This window comes from Chiloscyllium plagiosum, chromosome 40 (genome assembly GCF_004010195.1).
Source record: "Chiloscyllium plagiosum isolate BGI_BamShark_2017 chromosome 40, ASM401019v2, whole genome shotgun sequence".
In the NCBI taxonomy this organism is placed as follows: Eukaryota; Metazoa; Chordata; class Chondrichthyes; order Orectolobiformes; family Hemiscylliidae; genus Chiloscyllium; species Chiloscyllium plagiosum.
The window spans coordinates 9635040-9662348 of record NC_057749.1 but is presented as its reverse complement, the minus strand read 5'-3'; the positions used below and the strand labels follow the sequence as shown (position 1 = coordinate 9662348).

The following is a 27309-nucleotide window of genomic DNA, read 5'->3' as shown; positions in this document are numbered from 1 at the left end:
GCACTCCCCATCTGCTTCTTAGGATGTCCCTCAGGGTTGAAGACGACTTACTTCCACTCCACCTTGATGCCTTGTGAGATGTCTGAAGTCCAATATGTGATCTGCTGGTTCTGCCACAAATGGGGCAATATCTATGTGTGTTGCTCATAATCATATTACATTTGATAATATTTCCGTGAAGCTCCATTGAATGTTTTGTTATGTTGATGGCGCTATATAAATGCACATTGCCATTGCTGAATTCAACCTCTCCAACAGTGACCTTGCTGACAAAGTTTGCTGTCGATAATGAGTTACCCAGCTGCCTGGTCTGGGTGGGCCTAGATTCCACTTGGCGTGCATGTATGTGTGTGGTCTGCTGTCAAACCAACATATTCCTCACTACGTTTCATTGGGAAAGTCTCCTGCAGTTTTATCCCACAGTTGCCTTCGTTTCGAGACTTTTCAAGATTGAAAGATTCTGTTACAGGTATTAATAGGTTTTTCTCTCTGCAGAAGGGCTTGCTGAGATTACACGATAAAAACTTATCAGGCCCTTGAACTGGAGATCACCATCAACAATATCCTGTTATTTCCCTCTGACAGGATTTCAATGCTAATTTTGCCAAACTTTACAAATTGGGATTTGCACTGCCTATCTTCAAAGGGTCATGAAAATCTCCAATATATTTTCCCCCACATGCCATTATAGTTCCCACAGACGCAATCTTAGCCCTTGGCACCTAATGAAATTCCTAGGAATCCAGCATTTGTAAAATGTGCACAGAGCTCCAGTCATGGATGGCAAGTTGTAATTATTTCTGAGGTGATCCACTTTTGAAATGGACTCGCAGTGTTGCAGAAGCTTATAAAGTGATCAGAGCATTCGATGGAGCTGCCCCCTTCCCCCCCTCTCCTGTGTAGGTTTCAAGTCCAGCTTCGCATTTCAATGGATGTTAACTTTAAGCAGAGTCAAGACTATCTCCTACAGAGGCTCCTTGCAATTCTGCTCCCAGTTTGATCCATACTCGAGCCCTGAATGTAATTTTAACTAAATCTACAAGGTGTAAATGGTTTCGGATCAGGGTCTTTAAGCACCCAGATCGACTGTGCTTCTTACTCAATTTTTATGGGCTGGATTTTACCAGGCAGTTTGGTCCCTGCATTCCACCCCCACCCCACCCAGCTAAAAAGTCAAGGTTCAGTCTGCCAATGACTGAAGATTGTCCAGCAGCAATTTAATGCTGGCAATTGCATCAATAGCTTTATGATGAGACAAGATTTGAACCCAAGACCCCATTACATAACCTGGGTCTCCGGATTAACAGTCCAGCAATAATACCATTAGGAATCCTGCCACAGCTGATGGTCAAATTTGAAACCAATAAAGTAAAATCTGGAATCAAGAGTCTAATGATGCCAATGAATGAATCCACTGCTGATTGTCAGAAAAACCCATCTGACAATGGGAAACAAACTGCCATCCTTACCCGGTGTGGCCTACATGTGGCTCCAGACCCACAGACTCTTAACTGCCTTCAGGGCAATTAGGGATGGGCAATAAATGCTGGCCTGGCCAGCGATGCCCTTGTGACTGAATAATTTTAAAAATCCAGTCCTATCTGAGGGACATATCCCATTTTATGAGAGCTAATTGGATGGCCGGCAGCTGTGGTCTCACTCGCGCCGGTCAAGTGCGTTGGCTAGTTTCTGGTGCTACAAGATGGGGCTGAATGGCCTACTCCTGTTCCTATTATCTGTGGATACATGGCTGTTTGCGCAGCTTGCTGCCCATAAATTGGCTCCACCACCCCCCGCCCAAATACATTTCAAACGTACTCTGTTCGCTTTGGGGTATCGGAAGGGCAGTGTGGTTGAAAGGCGCTATGCAAATGCAAGTCTTCGTTTTGAGTTCATTGCTCTTTGCTGCCCTTTCTCCCGGTTGTGTTCAGTGCGGGGTACAAGGGGAGACTTAAAACCGGCGAGATAAGATGCCTTCCAGGTTGTTGAGAGCTGGAGGGACTGGCGATCTCTCAGTTGTTGCTGCAAATGAAGATGGGAGGTGGGCCGGCGCTGATCCCCAGGAGATGAGGGACTGGAAATATCCGAGGTCATTCTTTCTCGCTGGCGAACCCCTCTCTCCCGCTGCAAGTCTTCCCCGGGGAGGGAAACCAGTTATTGATGCAACTGTTTACAATCTCCGGGCATTTCGCTCAACCGGTTTCCTGAGTTGTGCTGCTGTGGATCAGCCTGTGACAAGTTTCACTGCTGTGTCTCAATCCGTCCCGAAGACTGCTTTCGCCCAGTTTAATTAATCTCGGAGCAGTCCGGTGGCTGGTGGTCAGTTTCACCAGGCTGAAACGGTGCCAAGGAGTCCGAGGCTTTGCTTTGCTTCCAGGGGTGGGGGGGAAGAAACTTTGTCAAATCCTCGACCCGAGGACTCTCCGCGCATTTCGCTTCCTGAGCCCCGGAGACTGGAGCTCCTGGTCAATTCTTCCTACGCTTCCCCCCCCCCCCCCTTGTCACTCAGTCAGTCTTTACTAGGTTAACCTTGTCTTACGAAGAGTGGGGACGGAGAGAGAGAGATGAAAGAGTGAGACTTGGACGAGTTCAAGAAACCAGATTCCAACAATCCTCGCACCTCCTCTCACTGAGAGGGGGGGGGGGGGAAGGACCGAATTCGCCAACAAAACCGCCCAGCAAACACCTCCGGACCAATTCACGAGAACCCGAGGCTGCAACATTTGACATTTTCCGGCGGCGCGCTTTGCCGCAGTCTTTCTGAAAACAAATGTCCAAACCCATGAATTGTGGAGAATACTTTCCGATCATCCTGGCCTTTGCCCTGCTGTCACCGATGTGCCCCTCGCCTGTCTGGGATGCTGAACTGGAAAGGTAAGGGTTAATTAACTGCCTCCAAACGAGGGGGGGTGGGCGCTTTATGTAGGTGAAAATTGTTTTAGTTACAGATCACACACCACCAGGTTAGAGGCCAGCAGGTTTATTTGGAAGCACTAGCTTTCGGAGCGCTGCTCCTTCGTCAGGCAGCTAGTGGGGTTTTAGACTTCAAGGATTATGTGCATCATTACAACATCTGTAATGAGCCCAATAGGTTTCTCGCGATTGAGGTTTCAACTGCTCCGGAGATGTTCCAGAACTGATTGATGATTCGATTAGATTAGATTCTCGACAGGCCCTTCGGCCCCACAAACCCTCCGAAGAGCAACTCACCCAGACCCATTTCCCCCGACTAATGCGCCTAACACTATGGGCAATTTAGCATGGCCAATTCACCTGACCTGCACATCTTTGATGACTGTGGGAGGAAACCCATGCAGACACGGGGAGAATGTGCAAACTCCACGACAGGAATTGAACCCGGGTCCCTGGTGCTGTGAGGCAGCTGTGCTAACCACTGAGCCACCGTGCCGCCCCCGATCTCTCATGAAGGCATTCCTGGATCGCTTGGAGACAGTGGGGCTCTGTCAGGATCTGCACATTGAGAATGAGGTCTCAGGGGGCCAGGTGTGGGGAGAGACCCCCATTCTCTCTCTCTCTCTCTCTCCGATTGTTCAGCATTGTAAAGTTACAGGGAATGCCTGAACTCCAAGCTCACAAGCCGCCCCCTCCCATTTCTGAAAGATGGACAGAGGACATCAGGAGGCTGTCAGATGCAGCTCTGGGCGCTGTGACAATCCCTGAGCCTGGAGGGGAGTGGGCTTCTGAAAGTTTCCTGCATACAGTGGGAAATGTGGGCATTCTTGCAAACTCATGTTGGTGTGTGTGAGAGAGAGAGAGAGAGAGTGAAAGATTGCACTCTCCCGGCACCGAACAGAGGAATCAATTCCAGACAAGTGCCCCACAACAACAACTCTGCATTTGCAAAACGCCTGCGCGGCACTCAATTGAATAAAACGCGTCGCGGGTACTGAGTAAGCGGTTGAGGTCAGCCAAACCAGCTGGCTCGCAATGAAACCGAAGTGCGTGCGAGGGCTGGATGTGACTCGCTGTTGACCGGCCACTGTCTAATGTTCTCATCTTGTTTTAATTAGAGAAGCGTGTCCTGACAATCATGTGATCACCCTGCAGTATCAGTGCAGGAAGACTACTGGCGAAATGTCCACGTGCTTACGGTAAAGAGAACTTGGCATTAGCAATGTTTATTTTGGGGGAAGGGGTGAAAATTTAATTGAGGACCCTGCCCTGGCAGTTGTCCAATGCCATCTGGATGACAGATGAAAAGAATTCAGCATCAGACTTTAAAAGAAAACAGAAAGTGTGGGAGAAACTCAGCAGGTCTGGTAGCATCTGTGGAGACAGAGTTAACTTTTCGAGTTTTCTTTAGAAGGAAAGAATAATTTCTTGACGAGTCTCCCAACAACGGCTCTGCATTTACAAAGCGCCTCTCTGGCGCTGAATAAAACAACTTTATCAGAAAGTCCCACCAGGTTATTTGGCTTTGGAATGAGAGAAAATTTGTTACTGGAATCGTTGAAGGGTCATTGGATTCGAAATGTTAACTCTGTTTTTCTCTGTCTCTTTGCTGTCAGATTTGCTGAGTTTTTCCAGCACTGTTCAGTTGTTTTTAATTTCAGACCTCCACCACCCAGAGTATTGTGCTTTCATTACAACATGAGATCAGATGATCGCACAAAAAAACACAACAGGGTTTGGAAACAGTGACTGAACATAGTGTTGTAAGAACTTGTCGGTGCAGGAAATCCAAAATACTGGAGACTAGAGAGAGAACTGGAGTTTAGGCTAATGACCTCTGCTAAGAACGTTCTCTCTCTCTCTCACACACACACTCAGGCACTGTCCCATTTCTTGGCATTTTCAGCTTTTTTTCCTTTATTTTGAGGTTTGATACCTTTGTTACCTTCAAATGGAAACCTTCTATCGATTTTGGGATGGGTGGCTAGCTCAGTTGGCTGGTTTGCATTTTAGAATAATGCCAACAACATGGTTTCAATTCCTGCACTGGCTGAGGTCGCCATGAAAGATTCTCCTTCTTAAACTCTCCCTCACTTGAGGCACGGTGACCTTCAGGTTCAACCATCACCAATTGCTTCTCTGATGAGGAAGCAGCTCCATTGTCTGGTAGGACCGTAGCATTTTAAAAAAATTATTAATAACCCTGTTCTGAGGAAGGGTCATGTGACCTGCAACGTTAACTCTGATATCTCTTTCCAGATGCTGAGCTTTTCTGTGTGTGTCTGTGTGTGTGTGGCTTTTTATAAATTAATGGATTAGATTATATTCCCTACAGTGTGGAACCAATCCACACCGACCCTCCAAAGAGTAACCCACCCAGACTCATTTCCCTCTGACTAATGCACCTAACACTCTGGGTAATTTAGCACAGCCAATTCACCTGACTTGCGCATCTTTGGACTATGGGAGGAAACCGGAGCACCCAGAGGAAACCCAGCAGACACGGGGAGAATATGCAAATTCCACACAGACAGTTGCCTGAGGTTGGAATCGAACCTGGGGCCCTGGTGCTGTGAGGCAGCAGTGCTAACTGCTGAGCCACCATGCCACCCTAAATGGACCACAATAATTCGCTGAAAATTATCTCAGATGCAGCTTGGCAGCAATTGATTTTTCACCCATGTACAGACCAAGATTAGTGAATCTTCTGCTGTGTGTGAGTACTACCACAAAGCCAGGGTAGAAACACTGACACCTTAGACATTCCAATAGGTCTCTAGGTCTCTCTCCCTATCTCTATCTCTATATATTATCTCTATATATTATCTCTATCTCTCTATCTATCTACATTGCCTTAGACCATTCCCAAAATGTTCTGCAGCCAAGAAGTCACTGTTGAAATGCAACAGACACTCACCATCCTGACTTGGAATCACACTGTCATTCATTCATTGTTGCTGAGTCAAAATTCTGGGACTCCCTCCCTGACAGCACTGTGGGTGCCCCTAGATGTCAAGAACTGCAATGGTTCAAGAAGGTAGCTCATCTCTACCTGCTCCAGAGGAATTAGGCCTGTTGAGCCCACATCCCTCAACAAATTTGTAAAATATCACATGCAGCAAGCTCAGTAGCTGAATTTGGCTAGCAATATGATCACTGTAGATACTGGAGCAGGAGGCTAGGAATCATGTAATGAGTAACTCACCCCCTGACTCCCCGAAGCCTGTTCACCACCTACAAGGCACAAGTCAGAAGTGTGATGGAATACTCCTTACTTGGCTGAATAAGTACAGCTTGATATCATCTAGGACCAAACAAACCACTTGACTGTGACCACATCCACAAAGATCCAGCCCCTCCACCACCGCGCTCAGTACCAGCAGTGTACTACCTACAAGGTGCACTGTAGCAATTCACCAAAGATCCTTAGACAGCACCTTACAAATCCAAATCTACCATCTGTAAGGACAGAACAGTAGATACTGGGGATTGCTACCATCTGCAAGTTCCCTTCCGTGCTGCACATCATCGCAACTTGGAAATATATCTCCATTCCTTCAGCATTGCTGGGCAAAGTCCTGATACTCTTCCCAGTCATGTTGTGTGTCTGCCTGTGGTCCAAGAGGCAATTCATCACCACCTTTGCAAAGAACAACTAAGGATGGGCAATAAATACTGGCCCAGCCATCAATGCTCATGTCCCATGAGTGAATTTTAAACAAGCTCCTTCAGATATCAACGTGATAAATGACCAGGTGAAAATGAATTGTGTCTTTTTTTAAAATTGGGGATTAATATTGCCCAGGGCACTGGGACAACTCTGAAATAATGGCATGGAATTTTTTACATTCATTTGAGATGAAACCTTGGTTTAATATTTCAGCTGAAAGACCGCGCCACTGACAGTGCAGCTGTCCTTTGTTGCTGCACTGGAGCATAAAGTAGAGTAACAGGAGGCTGGAAGAACATGATAAGACAGGCAGCATCAGAGGTGGAGAAGTTGACTTTTCAGGTTAAGATCCTTCATCAGGATTGTTTAGACCAGCTGATTAAGTGTCAGGGGTGGGACTTGAATCCAAACTTCTGCCAGAAAGATGGGAGTTCTACTTGCACAGCAGACATAGCTAAGGGGCTTGCAACAGCGTACTTGTTACAGGGTAAATGTGACATGGAAGCCAGGACGTATGATTTGAATCTGCCGCTATGCATCACCCTCCACAAGTATACTAAAAACCAAAGTGCTGGAGAAACTTAGATCTGGCAGCATCTGTGAAAAGAGAAACAGTTGATGTTTTGAGTATGATATGACTCTTCTTGAGAACTGGACAGCTTTGCCAATTGGCTGATTTTTGTCCATTACTATAACTTCTCTGACCTGTGATAATGATTGTATTGTGTCACAAATTTAGAGAGAATAGCAATTCGACAACATACTTTTGGGCATACAGCTAATCTACATTCATAAACTACATTCTGTCCATAACTTATCCTGTTGATGTAGCTACAATACTATTGTTAATTCACTTCACTTAAATTGTGTAATTACATTGTTAATGCCAGTCAATCACCAATGGTGTTGCACAGGAGCGTGCATCGCCAGTGCATGATTCAGTTTAATAATTTAGAAGCCTCAATATCTCTGCTTTACATTCTGAATTGCTGGTAAATTCTAGGCAAAACAGTGTCAGCCTCTGGCAGGAGGGTGTAATCAGTGTGATGCATTTACATTAGCACTTTCTATTGTAAATATGAAGGTCTACATATCATGTACAACAATTACATTAAAAGTGTGCAAAGGTATACAATATATGAACCACTCAATATAATAGATACTCCTAAATATCCAGTTATGGGCCAATGTTTGCCTTTAGATAAAGGTTTTTGCATATAGTTTTAATTTACTTTACAAATCTCTCCTCTTTGGCCCATTTTAATGAATTGAGAATTGATTAACAGGATGAACATCTTATTCTTTAATGCTAGTTTGTATTAATTAATTGTTTAATCAAGTGTGAGCAATCTTCTATTTAACTTGTCAAATTTTCTAACAAATTACTATCACAGGGCTATGTGTTTTTAACTCTGACTTATGATAGTAATGCTTCTATGGGAAGGAAATGTAGAGGTGTTGGCAATTCAGAGGCGGCACAGTGGTTCAGTGATGAGCACTGCTGCCTCACAGCACCAGGGACCTGGGTTCGATTCCAGCCTCTGGCAACTGTCTGTGTGAAGTTTGCGCATTCTCCCTGTGTCTACGTGGGTTTCCTCTGGGTGCTCTGGTTTCCTCCCACAGTCCAAAGATGTGCAGGTTAGGTGAATTTGGCCATGCTAAATTACCCATAGTGCTCAGTGTAGGCGCATCAGTCAGGAGAAAATGTACAGCAACAGATTTGGGGAGTGGCCTAGGTGAGTTACTCTTCAGAGGGTCGGTGTGGACTTGTTGGGCCGAAGGGCCTGTTCCCACACTGTAGGGATTCTTAAAAAAATTCAACAGGCTACCTGTGGGCATGTTGCCACCAGACAGACTGGAGTGTTTATGAAAATAATCTAGAACATTTAGTAAAGCGAGATGATGTCTGAAAGCCTTGAGGCAGTACATATATGGCAATTTTTTATGGTACTGCGAAGCAAGACTTGAAAGGATTTTGCAATTTGTTGCCAAATGGCTTCTGTATAAGACCATAAGATAAGCTACGTATATCTATGTGCTTGCATTGATATTTAGTTTGCAACATGCCTCTACCTAGAATAGCCTTTGTATTGATTGCAAAGTCCTGCTACTGCTTGAGAAGAAAACCAAACAATTTTTAGTTTTGAGGCTTTGAGCTGAACTGGTGAATTTGTTAACAAGTTGAGAGGCATTTGCTGACAAGAGTACACAGTTGTTACTTTCTCTTCCAACACAGTCCCTGTGTTAGCTTCCCAGGGTGAAACTGCTTGGAGTGTGATGGGGTGTCTCCTGAGTCTACCAAGCACTGAGCTTCCAACAGGAGTGCAGTGGTAGTGGTGCAGATTATCAGAGATACTGACATGAGGGAACGGGGGAATCTCTTTGTCAGTGTCATTTCCAAACACGAAGAATTGATTCCCTTGAAAGAAAAAGTAGTGATCATAAAGTATATCTTATTCCCATTACAAAGATTGGTGATCTTACCTATTCGATGATGATCTAATATTAATAAGTATTTGACTTATTTAAGAAATTTAGGACATGAAAAGTTTTGATTTGCTTCAACTAGATAGAATCATGGAATAATAACTGCAGGGAGGGGGTTATCAACCATCACCCTGTGACAATTCCTTTGAACAAAGTAAACTAATCCCACTCTCCTGTTGTTGCCACCTACGCATTCACTGATTTAATTTTGTTCCAGACTCAAGCTAGCCCACTGCTGTCGCAGTGTGTCATGTCCTACCCCAAGGCACATTGCCAGGAAATTGTAAATAATGCTGATTTATGGCATGAGCTGCCTGGTGCCTGTCCCTTATTGCAAGGATGATTCCGTGTCATGGGCTTGCAAATTTGCACTAAACTTTGATCTGCAAGTCTTCAATAATCTGAATGAGAGATAAGGCTCCTTTAGCTATCTCTTTATCCATAGGTGGCCAGGCTATCAGTCTGCTCCAGGCACTTTCCAAATGTAATAGTTATCTGCTGCAACACTGGAAGATAACTAGACTGAAAAACTGGGGATGTTACTACTGTTCTGAAAGGCAATTTAACAGCTCAAAGGCTTTGGGACTCAGATGATTGTTTTAATAGCCTTCTTTCTGAATTTCAGTCCTTAAAACATTTAAGATAATCAATGAAAGAATTAGATGAGGTGAACACTTTGGTTCCATTCTTTGGAAAGCTTCACTATCATAGTATGACTGAGTGGAACAAATCAGGTGCTGTTTTGTTCTATGAGGAAAATAGCCTTCTCCTGAGGTTGTGAAGCATGCTATGTTTGTCATTTAAAAATTAAAATTATCCAGAGATTACAATTCTGGTCTATTTGATTTATCATGGGTAGCATGGAGTGTACTATTGGGGAATGATGAGAAATTTAAACAATCTGCTTTTGTAGGTTGGAATTTGAGAAGCTGCTCCCAGAACTGAAGTTTGTTCAAATGAAGAAAGATTTACAGTTCAGTCTTTTTTTTTGTGCGCTTGAGACTTCCTAAAACACTTTATAGCCAATGAAGTACTTTATTTTTATAGAGTAGCCAATGCTGATTAGATTAGTTTACTTACAGTGTAGAAACAGGCACTTCGGACCAACAAGTCCACGCTGACCCTCCAAAGGGCAAAACACCCAGACCCATTCCCATACATTTACTCCTTCACCTAACACTACGGGCAATTTAGCATGGCCAATTCACCTAACCTGCACATCTTTGGGAGGAAACTGGAGCACCCAGAGAAAACCCATGCAGATACTGCGAGATTGTACAAACTCCACACACAATTGCCTGAGGCAGGAATTGAACCCGGGTCTCTGGCACTGTGAGGCAGCAGTGCTAACCACTTTGCTGTTCTAATGTTGTAATGTTGGAAATACAGCAGCAAAGTAAGATCCTTTAGTAGTGTGATAAAGGTCAGAAGATCTGTTCTATTCATGTTGGTTGGGAGATGAGTATAGGACAACAACATGATGCATTTTCTTTGAAATAGTGACATGGTGTTTTTTTTCCCCCCAGCTGAGAGAGCCATTGTTTAACATATCATCATAAAGACGGCATTTCTGACTTAGCAACATTCCCTCGCTACTGCACTGGGCTCTTTAGATTACCTACTCAAGCCTCTTATGTGGGGCTTGAATCCCTCACCTTCTGAATCAGAGGCAAGTGTGCTATCCATTGAGCTAAAACTGATATGAAGAATCAGGACGGAACTACTCTGGGTTTTGAAGCTATGAAAATAAATAATAGACTTTGCACTAAGAGTGATTTCTCACTATTTGGGGCTACCATTTCTTATAATTTATGCAATAGAGTTCTGGGGAGGTCTTTGGTTATCCTAATGGTTTAGCAAGAATGTCAACAACAAACTAAGTAGTCAGCATTTGTGGCATTTATCAAGAATATCAAGGCTCTATGTCTACTTGTAACTAATACATGGGGCAGCACAGTGGCTCAGTGGTTAGCACTGTTGCCTCACAGTGCCAGGGACCCGGGTTTAATTCCTGCCTTGGGCGACTGCGTGGAGTTTGCACATTCTCCCTGTGACTGCGGGGGTTTCCTCCGGATGCTCTGGTTTCCTCCCACAATCCAAAGATGTGCAGGTCAGGTGAATTGGCTATGATAAGCTGCCCATAGTTTTAGGTGCATTAGTCAGGGGTAAATATAGGGTAGGGAAATGGGTCTGGATGGGTTACTCTTCGGAAGGTTGGTGTGGACCTGTTGGGCCGAAGGGCATGTTTCCATATTGTAGGGAATCTAATCAATAATGACTGTTCCTACCCCTGGGTCCAGCAAACCAATATATGTTGCTAATAGCTGGAGCCCTCCCAATTGGAATCATATAATTCATTGACAGCTATTGTTGTGCTTGCCATTCGGGGTGAAGGGTCAATGCTCACAGAGCAGGATGTCACAAAGTTAAAGTTATTGAGGTAAATCAGAAGCCGTGTACAGTGTGTTGTACGCTAAAAAGATCTGAGGAAGTTAAGTGGCTCCATAGTTTATATGGAGAAAGTGAGGACTGCAGATGCTGGAGATCAGAGTCGAGAGTGTGGTGCTGGAAAAGCACAGCAGGTCAGGCAGCAGCCGAGAAGGAGGAGAATTGACGTTTCGGGCATAAACATAATTCCTGATGACACTCGACTCCATAATTTAAATGTCCAGGACGAAGAGTTCGTATAAGAGATCATGTCACAGAGTATCTTGACTTTATCACTGGAATGACTTAAAGAGCAGAATGTGTCTGTTTTGCCAGTATATTCGTTAGGACTAACTAGAGGGAAATCAGTTTGGTTTTGTACATTCCTTGTGCAGAATACAGAAGGAAGAGATGCTTAAATTAATACATTATACAATTTTGTATAGGTTATTTTTAATTCATCATCTTGCAATTCTACCAATACAAGTGACAAATTGTGCTTCATCTGAGGACTATGTTCAAAATTATTTTTCTAGACACAATAACAAGGACATGGTTGAAATCAATTTTCCAATGAGAATTCCAAAATCAACCTCTCTGAAACTCGTGTGTGTCCCCTACAGTGCAGCTGCAAGAACCTTCCAAAAACCTGTTTCTAGGTTTGGGGAAAATCCTAGTAACAATACTGAACAGTATCTGATAATCCCAGAACAAAGAATTGGAGTCCAGGCTACACTCTACTGTAACAAAATCATTTTGCAAACAATCCACTCTCTTGTATGTGCAACTCTGAACAACTAACTGGTGGTTAATTTAAATTAGTAATCGTCTTGGCATTCAGATGAGAATTGTAAGATACTTGGGCTTGCTTTTTGACAAATCATATCATTGGATTTCTGAGTAGAATTAGTGTCCTGTAATTTACTTATATTCATTACATTTAATATAGTCTTTGGCATTTCTTAATCTAACTACATAGTGCAAACCAATTATAATGAACTGTTTTGAACATGAGTTTAAATCCATTATCAGTACCTTTTACGGTTTAGATTAGATTAGATTAGATTCCCTACAGTGTGGAAACAGGCCCGTCGGCCCAACGAGTCCACACCAGCCCTCCAAAGAGTAACCCACCCAGACCCATTTCCCTCTGAATGATGCGCCTAACACTATGGGCAATTTAGTATGGCCAATTCACCTGACCTGCGCATCTTTGGACTGTAGGAGGAAACCGGGGGTATTGTGAGAAGCACTGAGATTAGTTCTGGGAGTAGTGGGATCAATCAAAGTACCAATTAGTCATCATTGGAAGTCCCTTGTAGACTCTCTCCCACTCTGAGTGAGTCTGTAGGTGGCTGTACAAACCGATGTGGCTACTGCAGGCTCTGTTACACTGGGGGCAGAAGGTAGTTGTGGGAAGGGGGTGGGTGGGGCGTTGGTGTGAAGCGCACTCCTTTCGCTGTTTTCCTCCAGCTATTGCTTTTTCCCGACGGCAAGTTGCAAAATGCTCAATGCCTTCCCGGATGCTCCTCCCCCACTTTGGGACAGTCTGGGGCCAGTGATTCCCAGGTGTCTGTGGGAATGTCGCACTTCCCCAGTGAGGCCTTGAGGATATCCCTGAGGCACTTCCTCTGTCTCACCTGGGGCAGGCCTGCCGTTTCAGAGCTGGGAGTAGAGCACCTGCTCAGGGAGTCTCAAGTCAGTCTTGCCGGTGACGTGTCCAGCCTCTCGCAGCTGATCAACGGTAGCCATTTAGTGTAGCCTGCCAACAGAACATTGGCATAATAGCATGATAGGGAAGTATAAACTGCTCATGTCAATAAATTTTGCAAGTTCAACTTTAGACTTTTAAGATAGCCATTGTCTGAAATATTTAGACGATCCCACTGATGAAAATTAAAAATTGGTAAATGCTCCTGCAGCATCCACATGATGCAATGTGACATTCCAACCCAAATTGAAAGGAAGGTTCGGCTAAACCTTGATATCTAAACTGTGAACAGAAAACACTGCAAGTACCCAGCAGCCCTGGCAGCGTCGGTGGAGAGAGGAATGGAACTGATGGCCTGTTGGTCAGATGCAAGGCATGTTGGTCTGGTTAGTGAGTGGTCCTCGTACCGCTGATTCAAAAAGCTATGAGCTAGGGTTCCACTCAGGAGACGTGAAAGCAGAATTCAGGCTGACGCTGAGGGAGTGCTGCAAAGTCAGAAGTGCTGTCTTTCAGTTGTGATGTGGAAATTGATGTTACATCTGTTCTCTCCGATTAATATAAAAAGTTCTATGGTACTGCTCTGAAGAAGACCAGAGGAATTTGGCCTCTGTCCTGGTTAACATTCATCAGCGAGGAAATATTATCTGGCCATTGTCTCAGTGCTATATATGGGTGTTTGCTATGTGTAAATTGTCTGTGATGTTTAGAGATTACAACAGTGCCTATGCCTTAAATGTACTTTCTTGGCTGTAACATGAAACATTCAGAGAACACAAAAGGTACTGTGGAAATGAAAGTTATCTTTCCTTTGTCCTGGGAGTCACAAATGGACTTTCTGACACCCCCTTCCTTTTGCTTGCGTGGATTGATTTGTTCATTCACAGACTCGGCAGAGTTGCTGCTCTTCCTACCTCGTCTTTCATTTCTAAAAAAAAAACATAAATTGCAGTGGTAGAACTTTTTAAGGCATGATAATCTGTGTAACAAATTGCAACATAATTATGCACTTGTCAGAAATAATCTAATGGTTTGTGCAGTGTGGATTATACAGAGGGCAATTACACCTTTTCTGATGATAAATACAATTGCTTTTACTGCTGGAAGATCAAACAGCTGATGAGAGCAGAAACCAACTTCAAACAAGTCAGACAATTGGCAGAGAACTTATTTTACAGAGAAGATTGGAAATGAAATACCTAACGGTTCATTTATTACTCAGATCTCTCGCGAAGCATGCTACGTGCATACATGAAAGGATAAAATATAAGACTGTGCTGTGTGCACTAATGCCTGAAGAAAGATTGGATAAAATAAAATGGGAGAAATGTTCAGTGGAGCAGAAATACCTGCATAGACAACTTGAGTTGAATGACACTGTACGCTATGCTCAGTGTCATTCCATGCCACAGAAAAATGCTGATCTAAAACTGGAATAAAAACAAAGTGCTGGATAAACTGAATAGGTCTGGCAGCATCTGTGGAGACAAAATCCATTATTGTTTCAAGTCTGATACGACTGTTCTTCTGCACTTGCAGTAGTGTAAAACTGGCTTTTGTTTATTCTGGAATGGGTGGACTAATGCCAATTAATGAAGCCATACCATTGTTTCTTTGCTTCCTGTCTCATTCATTCTATGGGGCTGCAGTTCATTAGTTTCACTGCCTTGTGTAGCAGTGGTTTTCAATCATTCTGCACTGGGACTCACTGTTAAGTTCCCAGGGAATCCCTTCCATGATATTAATACTGCTCCTGGGGACCCTGCAGTGTGACTTCCAGGTGACAGTGAATCATACTGAAGTTTTTTTTAATATATAGTAGCATTGAGCAGTAGGGACAGTGTGTTGGTAAGCTTAAAATAAAATTTAACAACTTGTGTTTTTCTTTTAACCGTTGGAATTGTCCTGTGGACTACATCCGGTTTGAAATCCTATAATCTACACAGGTCTTAAGGACATACGAACGTAAGAACTAGGGACAGGAGTCGGCCATCTGACCTCTGAGCCTGCTCTGCCATTCAATAAGATCCGTGGCTGATCTTTTCATGGACTCAGCTCCACTCACCCGCCCTCTCACCATAACCCTTAATTCATTTACTGTTCAAAATCTATTTATCTTTGTCTCACAAACCCTCAACGAGGTAGCCTCAACTGATTGACTGACTGGGCAGGGAATTCCAGATTCACAACCCTTTGGTTAAAGAAGTTCCTTCTCAACTCAGTCCGAAATCTGCTCCTCCTCGTTTTGAGGCTATGCCTTCTAGTTCAAGTGTACAACTATGCAATTGATATTGTCATGCTAAGTGACATACACTAACTTTTTGTAGATTTAACTGTGGGCACATTACTGTTTATCGGAGTTTACTGTGTGCTAGTTGGCTGCCATATTTCCTGCAATACATTGCAATTTAAAATCAGTGGTACAACACTTTTGGAGCTTCCTGAGGTGGTGAGAAACAGCGTGGCAATTTTTTTTTTAAGATTAGATTACTTAGTGTGGAAACAGGCCCTTCGGCCCAACAAGTCCACACCGACCCTCTGAAGAGCAACCCACCCAGACTCATTCCCCTACATTTACCCCTTCACCTAACACTACAGGCAATTTAGCATGGCCAATACACCTAACCTGCACAGTTTTGGACTGGAGGAGGAAATTGGAGCACCCGGAGGAAACCCACGCAGACATGGCGAGAATGTGCAAACTCCACACAGACAGTTGCCTGAGGCAGGAATTGAACCCAGGTCTCTGGCGCTGTGAGGCAGCAGTGCTAACCACTGTGCCACCGTGCCGCCCACTTTCTTTATCATCATTCTAACTTCTTAATTCTTGCACTTCTAATGAAACTGTAACCTTTTAAATATCCTTCCATCATTAGATGAAGCACAAGAATGGCTCCTTCTACATTGGTATTTGCGTTGGATAGTTTTGGTGCTGGTCAAGGTGAGGGAATGTCATTTGGTGCTCAAGAATTTTCTCCTCCTGATATTAGGAAGAGTCTTGAGAAATGTCCTACTCAGAATGGTCGCTGTTGGAAGTATGCAGTGGGGCTTTGGGAGCCAGTACACTCACTGACCATGTGCCTTAATCCTGCAGACTACTCTGTCTTCTGTTTCCAATTTACTGATGTAGGAATGGTGTATCAAGCTCCATGCAGGAAATGTTAATTCCCTTAAGATCTAACTACAATGTTGTGGTGAAGGTGCAGAGGAGATCTATCACAGACCAGGTGATTTTGGCACATTTCCTTCTCTCTAGGACATCAGTGAACGAGAGTGTTTTTTAACAACGATTATACAGTTTCACTGTCGCACAGCTAAGTTTAAAACAAAACTGAGTTTCTGAACAAAGAGGTTTATTAAACGATTCCACCTGTTGAGGTGGGACTTGATGCTGTATCTCCGCGTATTGATCTGGGTTCCCTGGATTACAAGTCCAGTAGTATAACCACAATGTTACTCTGTTTTGGTTTGGCATTGTGCCCAACAGATGTCCCTATTGATGAGCAATATCCTCACACTAATGCACCACAGTGTCAGCCTTGGGTTTGAGTTCAACGTCTGAAGAAGGGTTTGGAACCACAAACTTCTGACTCCGGGATACTGATGAAGCAATTTGCGTGGCAAGGAAAATTAGCGTAAATCCTATCATGATGCAGTGCACTGAAATACCATTTAAACCTTGTTTTTTTTTTCCCCCCAGTCCCCTTTATCCACTGTGGTAAATGTTACTGGCTACAGATCCACAAATAATCATTAAGACCAGACACTGACTGGTGGCATCCAATTGAACTATGTATGGGTGTCTTCCATTAGACATTTTCCATTAAAGGTTGATGGATTCCAATTGAAATTAGTAACATTCGCTTTTTGTTTTCTCTTCTGAGCCTAAATACTAAAGCCAAAATGGGCTTCCCATATGGGAGGTGGACTAGTCCAGAGGCCTGGTCTAATAGTTTGTGGACATGTGTTCGAATCCTACCATGTCAACTTGTGGAATTTAAATGGAACCAATTAATTAAAACATAATCAGGAATTAAAGCTAGTCTCAGTAATAGTGATGATTTATTATTGTAAAATAATGGTTTAGTTTAGGGAAGGAAATCTGCCACTCCTACCCTCTCTGGTTTGCCTGTGATTTCAGATCTAACAGCAATGTGGTTATACTTAATTGCCCTCTGAAAATGCCTACAAAGCACCAGTTCAAGGGCAATTAGGGCTGGGCAAGAAATGTTGGCCTTGCCAGCAACACCTGCATCCTATGAAAGAATAATTCATAAAAGGCTCATACCACCTCTAGCGTGAGGCCACCACCAGACAGATATATCCCTCTCCTTCCCTCCTTTGTCAGCATTTCACAGGAACTGTTCCTTCCAGGACACCCTGGTCCACTCTTCCTCCATTCCCAACAGCTAAGCATACCCCCAAGGCACCTTCCTGTGCATCGTAGAAGGTATAACCCCTGCCAGTTTAACTCTCCCTTTTACTATCCAAGGCCCCAGACACACCTTCCAGGTGAAGCAGAGATTTATCTGCACTTCACTCAATCTAGTCTACTCTATTCGCTGCTCACAATCTGGTCTCCTGTACACTGAGTGACTGCTTTACAGAACATCCACATTCTGTCCATAAAAATGACCCTGAGCTTCCTGTTTGCCTGTCACTTCAACACGTCACCATGTTCCCTGACCAATATCTCTGTTTCAAGCCAGCTACAATGCTTTACCCAGTCTCGTGCCCCAGGTCCTGTCACGATGTAGGCTGCTTTCAGCCCAGGCGAAAGTGGGTACTGCAGATGCTGGAGATTAGAGTCAAGATTAGAGCTGGAAAAGCACAGCAGGTCAGGCAGCATCCAGGGAGCAGGAAAATCGACGTTTCAGGCAAAAGCCCAGGAAGGGCTTTTGCCTGAAACGTTGATTTTCCTGCTCCTCGGATGCTGCCTGACCTGCTGTGCTTTTCCAGCACTACTCTAATCTTGACTGCTTTCAGCACATCCAGCCCATTTTTACCTTCTCATCATCCCAATCCTCAGGCTTACTATCAACCATCCCTTTCTCTGCCTAACTTTCTTCCTCTCCACCTATCTGCTTTATCTTCGCCTCCCCCCACCTTCCCCCTGCCATTTCCCTGTCATCAGCATAAATGCCTACCTTTTCCTAGCAACTATCAGTTCTGAAGAAGGGTCACTGGACTTGAAACATTAACTCTGTTTCTCTCTCCACAGATGCTGCCTGACCTGCTGAGTTTCTCCAGTGTTCTCTTTGTTAGTCTCAGATCTGCAGTTCTTTTGTTTTATTACATGATTAATGAAAGGATGTCTTTAATAGAAAGTGATCAGGAAACACCAGAATAAACAGGACTAATATTGTGCATTTGTGTAACTCGGACTGTTTCATGTTTAACTAATTGTCCATTGAAGAAGCAGCAGGAGTTGGTTAACAAGAAAACTATTGGAACACACTTTTTATCAATACAGGAAGGCTGGATCTGAAAAGTCCCCATTTCCTCAGAAAAAAACAGGGAGCTGATACCTCCAATTAAATTTTCAATTCTGCTAATATTATCCTTAGAATCCATCAATGAAAACACAACCTCCTAAGCTCCTCCCCAGCATCCTTAATCCCCCAGCCTGAGAGTTCAGGTTGACATATGTAATCATTCAGGATTATAATCAGTTGATTCAGGGAAAATGTACCAGCATCAGGAGGCCAGTTGGCAAAGATCAGACAAATTTGTTTCAATAGGATCGAGAGGTCAAGTCTTCACATTAGCATTAGCAAAGAGGATTAAGATTGAGTCCTTTGTTTCCGAGTTACAGGAATGCAGTGGAATTGACCTGAGGTAATCCAGGGGCTCACAGGCCGAATGTCGTGGGGACACAATTTGAAATCCCTCCATCTACTCATCTTGGCAATCTTCTCACACCGTCCACAAATACTGCTCCCCCTCCTCTCCCCAACCATGGGGCATTCCCAATTTTCTACACCAGCCCTTTGGGTCAGCCATGTCTTCAGCTGTGTACGTTCTAGTATTCCCTCCCTAAGCCTCTCCTCCTCCACAATTCACCTCATTTAAGATGGTCCTTTTAAAGCCTAAATCATTAACTGAGCTTTTGGATACCTGTCTCCAAATTTCCTTCCGTGTTATTGTATGACAATACTGCTGTTGCATCTTCGGATACTTTAACAGAGGGAGAGCTGGAGGAGTGTGGCACTTGAAGGTCAGGCAGGCCTGGTGTTCATAGGATCCCTACAGTAGGAAAGTAGGCCATTCAGCCCATTAGGTCCACACCGACCCACCAACGAACATACCTTCCAGACCCACATCATCCCTGTATCCCACATCTCCCATGGACAATCCACTTAGCCTGCACATCCCTGAAAACTATGGGCAATTTAGCACAGCCAATTCACCTAACTTGCATACCTTTCACTTGTGGGAGGAGACAAAAGCACCTGGTGGAAACCCATGCAGAATGGGGAATATGTGCAAACTCCACACAGTCAGCTGAGGGTGGAATCAAACTTGGGTTCCCTGTGTTGTGAGGTGCTAACCACTGTGCCACTATGCTGCCCACAAGCTATGTCCCCAGCCATTACGTGTCATTCTCTAGATGCTCAATGCAACTGAAAATGGCTCAGACAACACAGGGTAGTGCAGTCAATGTCATTCGCTGGTAAAATCGCTGGATCCACATCTGCTGGGCACCAGGACATCATGGGTTTGTAAAGTCCAGCTACGTTTCAATAGACAATAGATGCAGGAGTAGGCCATTCAGCCCTACGAGCCTGCACCACCATTCAACATGATCATGGCTGATCATTCCTAATCAGTATCCTGTTCCTGCCTTATCTCCATAACCCTTGATTCCACTATCTTTGAGAGCTCTATCCAACTCTTTCTTAAATGAATCCAGAGACTGGGCCTCCACTGCCCTCTGGGGCAGAGCATTCCACACAGCCACCACTCTCTGGCATTCCAGGAATTGACCTCGTGAACCTACGCTGCACTCCCTCAATAGCCAGAATGTCTTTCCTCAAATTTGGAGACCAGAACTGCACGCAGTACTCCAGGTGTGGTCTCACCAGGACCCTGTACAGCTAAAGAAGCATTTGCAAACCTTTCTTTGCACATACATAATGCATGCAAAATGAACATAAAGCTGTGTCAAACATTGGTCAATGGCAATTGGTGCTAGCAAAATATTGTCATCGCAGTGATGCAGACATTAGCAGCAATAACTGACTTCGAGTCATAGAGATGTACAGCATGGAAACAGATCGTTCAGTCCAACTTGTCCACTCCGACCAGATATTCTCAACCCAATCTAGTCCCGCCTGCCAGCACCCGGCCCATATCCATCCGAACCTTTCCTATTCATATACCCATCCAGATGCCTTTGAGGAATGCTGGTTCAAAAGCCCCGATCACTTGGTCAACTTCCTAGGGAAACACCGCTGCATCATGTAAACTTGAGGATGGGTTCAAATAAGCGCAATGCGAAAGGGAATGGTTTATGTGGCTGTGGGGTGGTTAGGCAGACAAAGCCTAGCAGGCACTCCCTTTTCAATGAAATGTGTTGGTCACTCACCAAGTGACCAGGGTCATGGTGGAGCAGGTGGTGGGACTGCTGTAGTTCTGGTTCTGCAACCTGGACCAGTCTAGGTGATGCCCTGCAGTCTGGTCCAGACAGATTTTGCTGCACCATCTTAGAGCACTGTTCTTAGATTAGATTAATTACTTACAATGTGGAAACAGGCCCTTCGGCCCAACAAGTCCACACCGACTCTCTGAACAGCAACCCACCCAGACCCATTCCCCTACATTTATCCCTTCACCTAACATTACAGGCAATTTAGCATGGCTAATTCACCTAACCTGCTCATTTTTGGATTGTGGGAGGAAACCGGAGCACCCGGAGGAAACCCACGCAGACTCAGGGAGAATGTGCAATCTCCACACAGACAGTTGCCTGAGGCAGGAATTGAACCTGGGTCTCTGGCGCTGTGAGGCTGCAGTGCTAACTACTGTGCCACCGTGCCGCCCACTGTGCTCCACACAATTGGAGTAGACGTCAAGATGAGGTGATTGAATCGAGGAGCCAGGTGATAGGGAGTAATCTTCCCAGGTGAAGGCTGTGGACAGTGACCGGAGGAGGTACTCCTCACGGATGACAGCTCAGCTGATCAGCTGATGTTACTAGGTCGACAGGACCTGGCCCGACTAACAACCAGATGGAAGCTGGATGCAGAGGACCATCATGGACTGTCTGGGTCAAGATGCCAGTGTTTGGTTGGCATTGTGAGAGCAAACTGCAACCTGTATCCATTTCCTTTGTGTTCTCTTTTGCTGGCTGTCAACAGAAGCTCATGTTTGGACGTGTTTGATTGCTCTCCGAATGTGATGTACCCAACTGGACAAGAGACAGGATGTATCTAAGGACATAGATTGTGCCGTCTGGTGGTTAAACAACAACTAGGGTGAGGCTACAAGTGCAGGACAGAAGCTAGAAATCCTGCAGCAAATAACTCACCCCCAACTCCCTGAAGCTTGTCCACCACTTCCAAGGCTCAAGTCTGGGGTGTGACAGAACATGCCCCACTTGCCTGGATGAGTGCAGCACCAACAACAATCAAGAAGCTTAACATCATTTGGACAAAAGCAATCCACCAGGCTGACACCACACCCACACCCTCCACCACCGACGCTCAGTAGCAGCAATGTGCACTATCTACAGGATGCACTGCAGATTCACCAAAGATCCTTAGACAGCACCTTCCAAACTTATGACCACTTCCATCTAGAAGGACAAGGGCAGCGATACATGGGATTACCACCACCTGCAAGTTCCCTTCCAAGCCACTCACCATCCTGACTTGGAAATACATTGCGTTCCTTCAGTGTTGCTAAGTCAGAATCCTGGATTTCCCTCTCAAACAGCACTGTGGGTCAACAGTTCAAAAGGCCAGCTCAACACCATCGTCTCAAGGGCAATTAGGGATAGGCAATAATTGATCACCCACCAGTGATGCCCACATCCCACAGATGAATGAAGAAAGACTGGGGTTGTACGTGTAAGGGAACACCAGTTCTGCGGTTATGTGATGTGGGCAGCGTAGCTTTGTGGCTGGAATGCCACTATCCTGCCAGTGACTGCCAACTCTAATCTGGGTCTACAGAGACCCTTCAAAGATGGCGCAGGTACAAGGGAGGCTGATCCTCTGGTGGATATCTGGTGAGTGGCGAGTTGTTCTGGGAACAGTGCATGGTAAGATGGAGCTAGAATTGGACACGAGGGTTGCTGTGGGCAGGACAGGTAGTGACACTGAGAAATTCCATTAGGCCTTGTGAAAATCTTTCCAGAAAACTGGACGCAACTCGCACTTTGAAAAAAACTATATTAGATTCCGCCCTCTATTTCTAATGGTCATGACAGAGTGTTGGAGACTATTTGTTGAAGCTTTTGTCTTGTATGTATGGATTGGTATATGAATAGGAAGGGTTGAGAGGGGTATGAGTCAAGTGCTGGCAAATGGGACTATATCAGGTTAGGATATCTGGTCAGCATGGATGAGTTGGACCGAAAGGTCTTTTTCTATGCTGAACATCTCTGTGACATTCAGAAGAATACCCATGGAGAGGGGAATGTTTTTTAAAAAAAAATTTTTCTTTACTACCTAACTGCGGTAGTGCTTATTTTCTCCCCAGCACCCATGTTGTGTGTGTGCAGGTGTGGGACACAGTGAAAGACATAAGGTGTACAAATCTTTATTCAATTCCCACCACCAGGAAGAAAGGAAACACCCAAGTGGCCAGTGACAAGCAGTGCCCTTCACATCAAAGGATAATGCTGTGATCAAACAGTGAAGGGTAGGGCAGGAGTTAAATCAAAGTAGAATTGGACAGGGAAATAATGCACTCCACTTCCTGCAGTGCCCACCTCTCCCTGAATAGCTCAAGGGTGTTGGTGGACACCGCGTACTCCTTCTCCAGAGACACCCGGGCTAGGGGAATGTTTTATACTGTATGAAAAGAGAATGCCAATTGGTTAGAAAGTGGGCTCTGATTAGTAGACAATTCAAGGGAGAATGTACATTTTAGATGATGGCAGACAGTTCACTGCCAAGCTTTGTTTAAATTTAAACCAGGAATATACTACAGAATTGTTGTCACTTATTTTGTTACGTTGAAACAGGTACGAAGTGTGTATATGTTCTTTCTGTCTGTGAATACTGTCATTACAAATATTTGAGTGAAGCTTGAAAACCTTTGACCAAAGGTGTCTTTTTTCAGCAGGTGTCCAATTTTGTTCCTAGTAAATGACTCTCGGTGGCGATAAGAGTTGGAAGAGGGACTTCAAAAACCTGCCCCATAGTGCCACCTAATGTCCAGAACCTACAGCTAATCTGTGCTGGTGCTCAAAGTGAAACTGTATGGGAAATGTTGACATAGGAATGGTAAATGTTGACTTAAAAGACACAGCAAGTGAGCAGAAATTGGCTGTCTTGTCCCAGTTTTTAATAATACACAGATGTTTAAAAGGTTGACATTTTCAGTGTCTGATGACCCGCAAAACTCTCAGAGCAAAATACCCCATTAGAGTTGGTTGAGAACAATTTTGTTAACAGTGGGAGATGATCTTTATCAATTTGCAGTGCAGAATATTTTTTTACCATCTGCTCTTTAATAGCATGTATTATCTGGTCGTTGCAGATATATCACAGCTTTTGTATTTGTGGCATATGACATCCACATTGACCCAAGAACTACAGTATAAAAAACAGAAGGGCATGATTAGAGACCAGTGCAGAGTCATTAGTATACTTCAGCATTGAAAACGGTATATCTTTAAACATAGAAATAAAGAAAATAGGTGCAGAAGTAGGCCATTCGGCCCTTTAAGCCTGCCCCACCATGGCTGATCATGCAATTTTTTTTTTAGATTAGATTAGATTAGATTACTTACAGTGTGGAAACAGGCCCTTCGGCCCAACAAGTCCACACCTCCCCGCCGAAGCGCAACCCACCCTTACATGTACCCCTAACCTAAGGCTACGGGCAATTTAGCATGGCCAATTCACCTGACCTGCACATCTTTCGACTGTGGGAGGAAACCGGAGCACCCGGACGAAACCCATGCAGACACGGGGAGAATGTGCAAACTCCACACAGTCAGTCAGTCGCCTGAGGCGGGAATTGAACCCGGGTCTCTGGCGCTGTGAGGCAGCAGTGCTAACCACTGTGCCACCGTGCCACCCAAATTTAGATTTTAGATCCCACTTCTGCTTTCTCTCCATATCCCTTGATCCCTTTAGCCACAAGAGCCACATCAACTCCCTCTTGAATATATCGAACGAACTGGCCCCAACAGCTTCCTGTAGGAGAGAATTCCCCACATTCTCTGAGTAAAGAAATTCTTCCTCCTCTCAGTCCTGAATGGTTTACCCTTTATTCTTAGACTGTTCTTAAACAAGCCCTCATTCCTATAGTGTAACAACTCTATTACATAGAAAACGACTTGCATTTATCTCGTATATTTCACAACCTCAGGATGTACAAAAATACCTCATTGATTGTAAAGGGCTTTCAGTTAACTATCTCACCCCAAGGACAAAGGATAGATGTAATTTTTACTGCAGAACTCCCCACAGCACCACAATGTTTCAAACATAACACCCATTGTACATTGTTACTTCTCCAGTGCAGGAATCAGATGTAACTGTTTACAGAAAATGTTATCCATTTTAACACTCCCATCCTATTAAAGTACTGTATTATCAGACTGCAGTGATACAAAGCAACGAACAACCCACCTGTCAATGAGAGGCAGGACTAGGAATTAAATCATGTACCAGCAGGCAAGAGCCAATACTTCAATTTGGACACTTTTGGGGTTAGTTTACATGAAAAGTCTTACTTGGTTAACACCTTTCAAATTCAGATGGGCACGAGGTGCAATTCCTTTCTCCCTGTGGCTGTGAAACATTTCCTCTCATCTCTTTGTAGCAGTGGTTTTTCAATTCTATCTATCTGGCGGAACCTCTAACGAAGTTTGCGACAGACAAAATAAACCAGAACTTGCAAAAGACAAAGCCTTTTTGTTTATTAATTGATGGGATGTGGGCATTTGATGTCTATCTTTAGTTCACTTTCAGAAGTTTATGGTGAGATGCCTTCTTGAATCACTGCAGTCCTTGTTCTGCAGATACAACCATAGTGCTGTCAGAGAGGACATCCCAGGATTTTGACCCAGCAACGGTGAAGAAATGGTGTTATATTTCCAAATCAGAGTGGTCAGCAGCTTGGAGGGGAACTTGTAGGTGGTGGTGTTCCTATATGTCTGTTACCCTTGCACTCTGAGATGATGAGGGTCATGGATTTGGTAGGCACTATTGAACAGGTCTTGGCGAGCTTTTCCAGTGCATCTTGTAGATGAAACACAGTTTTGCCACTGAGAATTGTGGTGGGAGGATTGAATATTGAAGGTGAATACTGATGTGATGTCAAACAAGTGGGTTGCTTTGTCTTGGATGGTGTTGAGCTTCTTGAGTGTTTTCTAAGCTGCATCCATTCAGGTAAGTGCATTCCATCACACTCCCTACCTGACTTTTAGATGATGGATAGACACTGAGGAGTCACGAGGTAAGAAATCCACTATAGAATTCCCCGTCTCTAATCAAATCTTATAGCCACAGTATTTATATAAAGACAGCAATGTTATAGTCCTAACAAACTTATTCACAGAGGTATCCAGAAACTGAATTCAGCTATCATGGCTAGACTACAATATCCACACTTTAAAGGTTAGAACTGGAGTGTGGTTGTACACAGATAAGCGTTTATTTATGAAGTCACACATTGCATTATCATTCACCTTCATCTAATGCCCCCTCTTTCAGTCTACTCTAATATACATGAATATGAATAAATCCCCAGTTATGACCTAGCAGGTGAATACAGTTAGTCCCAGTGAACTCTAATCACTGATCGAAAAGAAACCTGGAAATCTGGTGGTGAACAGAATTGTGTTCTGGCATCTTTAGCTTCAGGTGTGCAAGTAGTTTGAAAACCTACGCTTTTATAGCCAAGGGTCGTCTTCAATTTAGAATTTCCATAATGTTGTATCGGGGGGTTTCTAATGAAACAAATAACACATATTGATGTGTATGTCCCACACAGAAGCAGAATTCCTCATCTCTGATCTAATCTTGTAGCCACAGTGTTTCCATAAGGACAGCAAGGTTATACTGTATATTCTTGCCTGTGGGAATGATGAATAGGCAAAATGATGGGTATCCATCAATTGACAGACTCTCTCTCTCTCTCTCTCTCTCTCTCTCACTCTCACTCTCTCTCTCTCTCTCTCTCACTCACTCACTCACTCACTCACTCACAAATATGCAATGCTGTTCTTTTATATAAAAAAGATGCTTATTCAGCAGTTGAACAGTTGACCTAGCTTGGTGAAATGGGAATGGATTGGAGCCAAATACATTATTACAGCTAATGGTTACTTTCACCAGTCCAATGAAAACAAGGATTTTAATTTTGTACCTTGATGTCTAAATGTGATCTCAAACAAGAAAGCCCATACAGGCAACTTCTGTCATGCATGAAAACATGTTAACCCTTGAGAAACACCAAATAAAGCTTGCACTGACTAGATGTTAACAACACTGGGTGCCTGCTATAGCTGGTAGCTGTTTTGTGGGACAGTTAGTGACTGAGAATTCTCATAACATTTCTTCTCATATAGTGAACCTCTTCACCTTGCTACCTCTTTACTGACCTCCCAATTCAATCTTTTAAATGTTTTCTTAAACTCTCTTGCAATTCACCTCTTGCAATTTCTCTCTGGTTTACTGTTTTAATGCCCTCTACTGTAAGGCACTGTGGGAAGTTCTATTTATGTGGGATGGCTACGCTTCATCCCACTGAAGGTATTAAAGATATGGGTCTAGATTAGAGTGGTGCTGGAAAAGCACAGCAGTTCAGGCAGCATCCGAGGAGAAGTAAAATCAATGTTTCGGGCAAAAGCCCTTGATCAGGAATACAGGCAGAGAGCCTGAATGGTGGAGAGATAAGTGAGAGGAGGGTGGGGGTGGGG

The 27309-nt window shown here is 44.1% G+C and overlaps 1 protein-coding gene across 2 annotated transcripts in view; it reads left to right on the top strand.

Moving 5' to 3' along the window:
* The first annotated feature begins 1530 nt into the window (after positions 1-1530).
* Positions 1531-27309, top strand: part of LOC122542489 (collagen and calcium-binding EGF domain-containing protein 1-like) — a 158159-nt gene continuing 132380 nt past the window's right edge. Inside the window, exons 1-2 of one of the 2 annotated variants that reach the window (XM_043680263.1) lie at positions 1531-2874; positions 4032-4112. In XM_043680263.1, coding sequence (XP_043536198.1) covers positions 2771-2874; positions 4032-4112 — 185 coding nt within the window. In that variant the 5' untranslated portion in view covers positions 1531-2770. The remainder of the gene's footprint in view (positions 2875-4031; positions 4113-27309) is intronic. The other variant, XM_043680264.1, reaches the window with a different exon arrangement.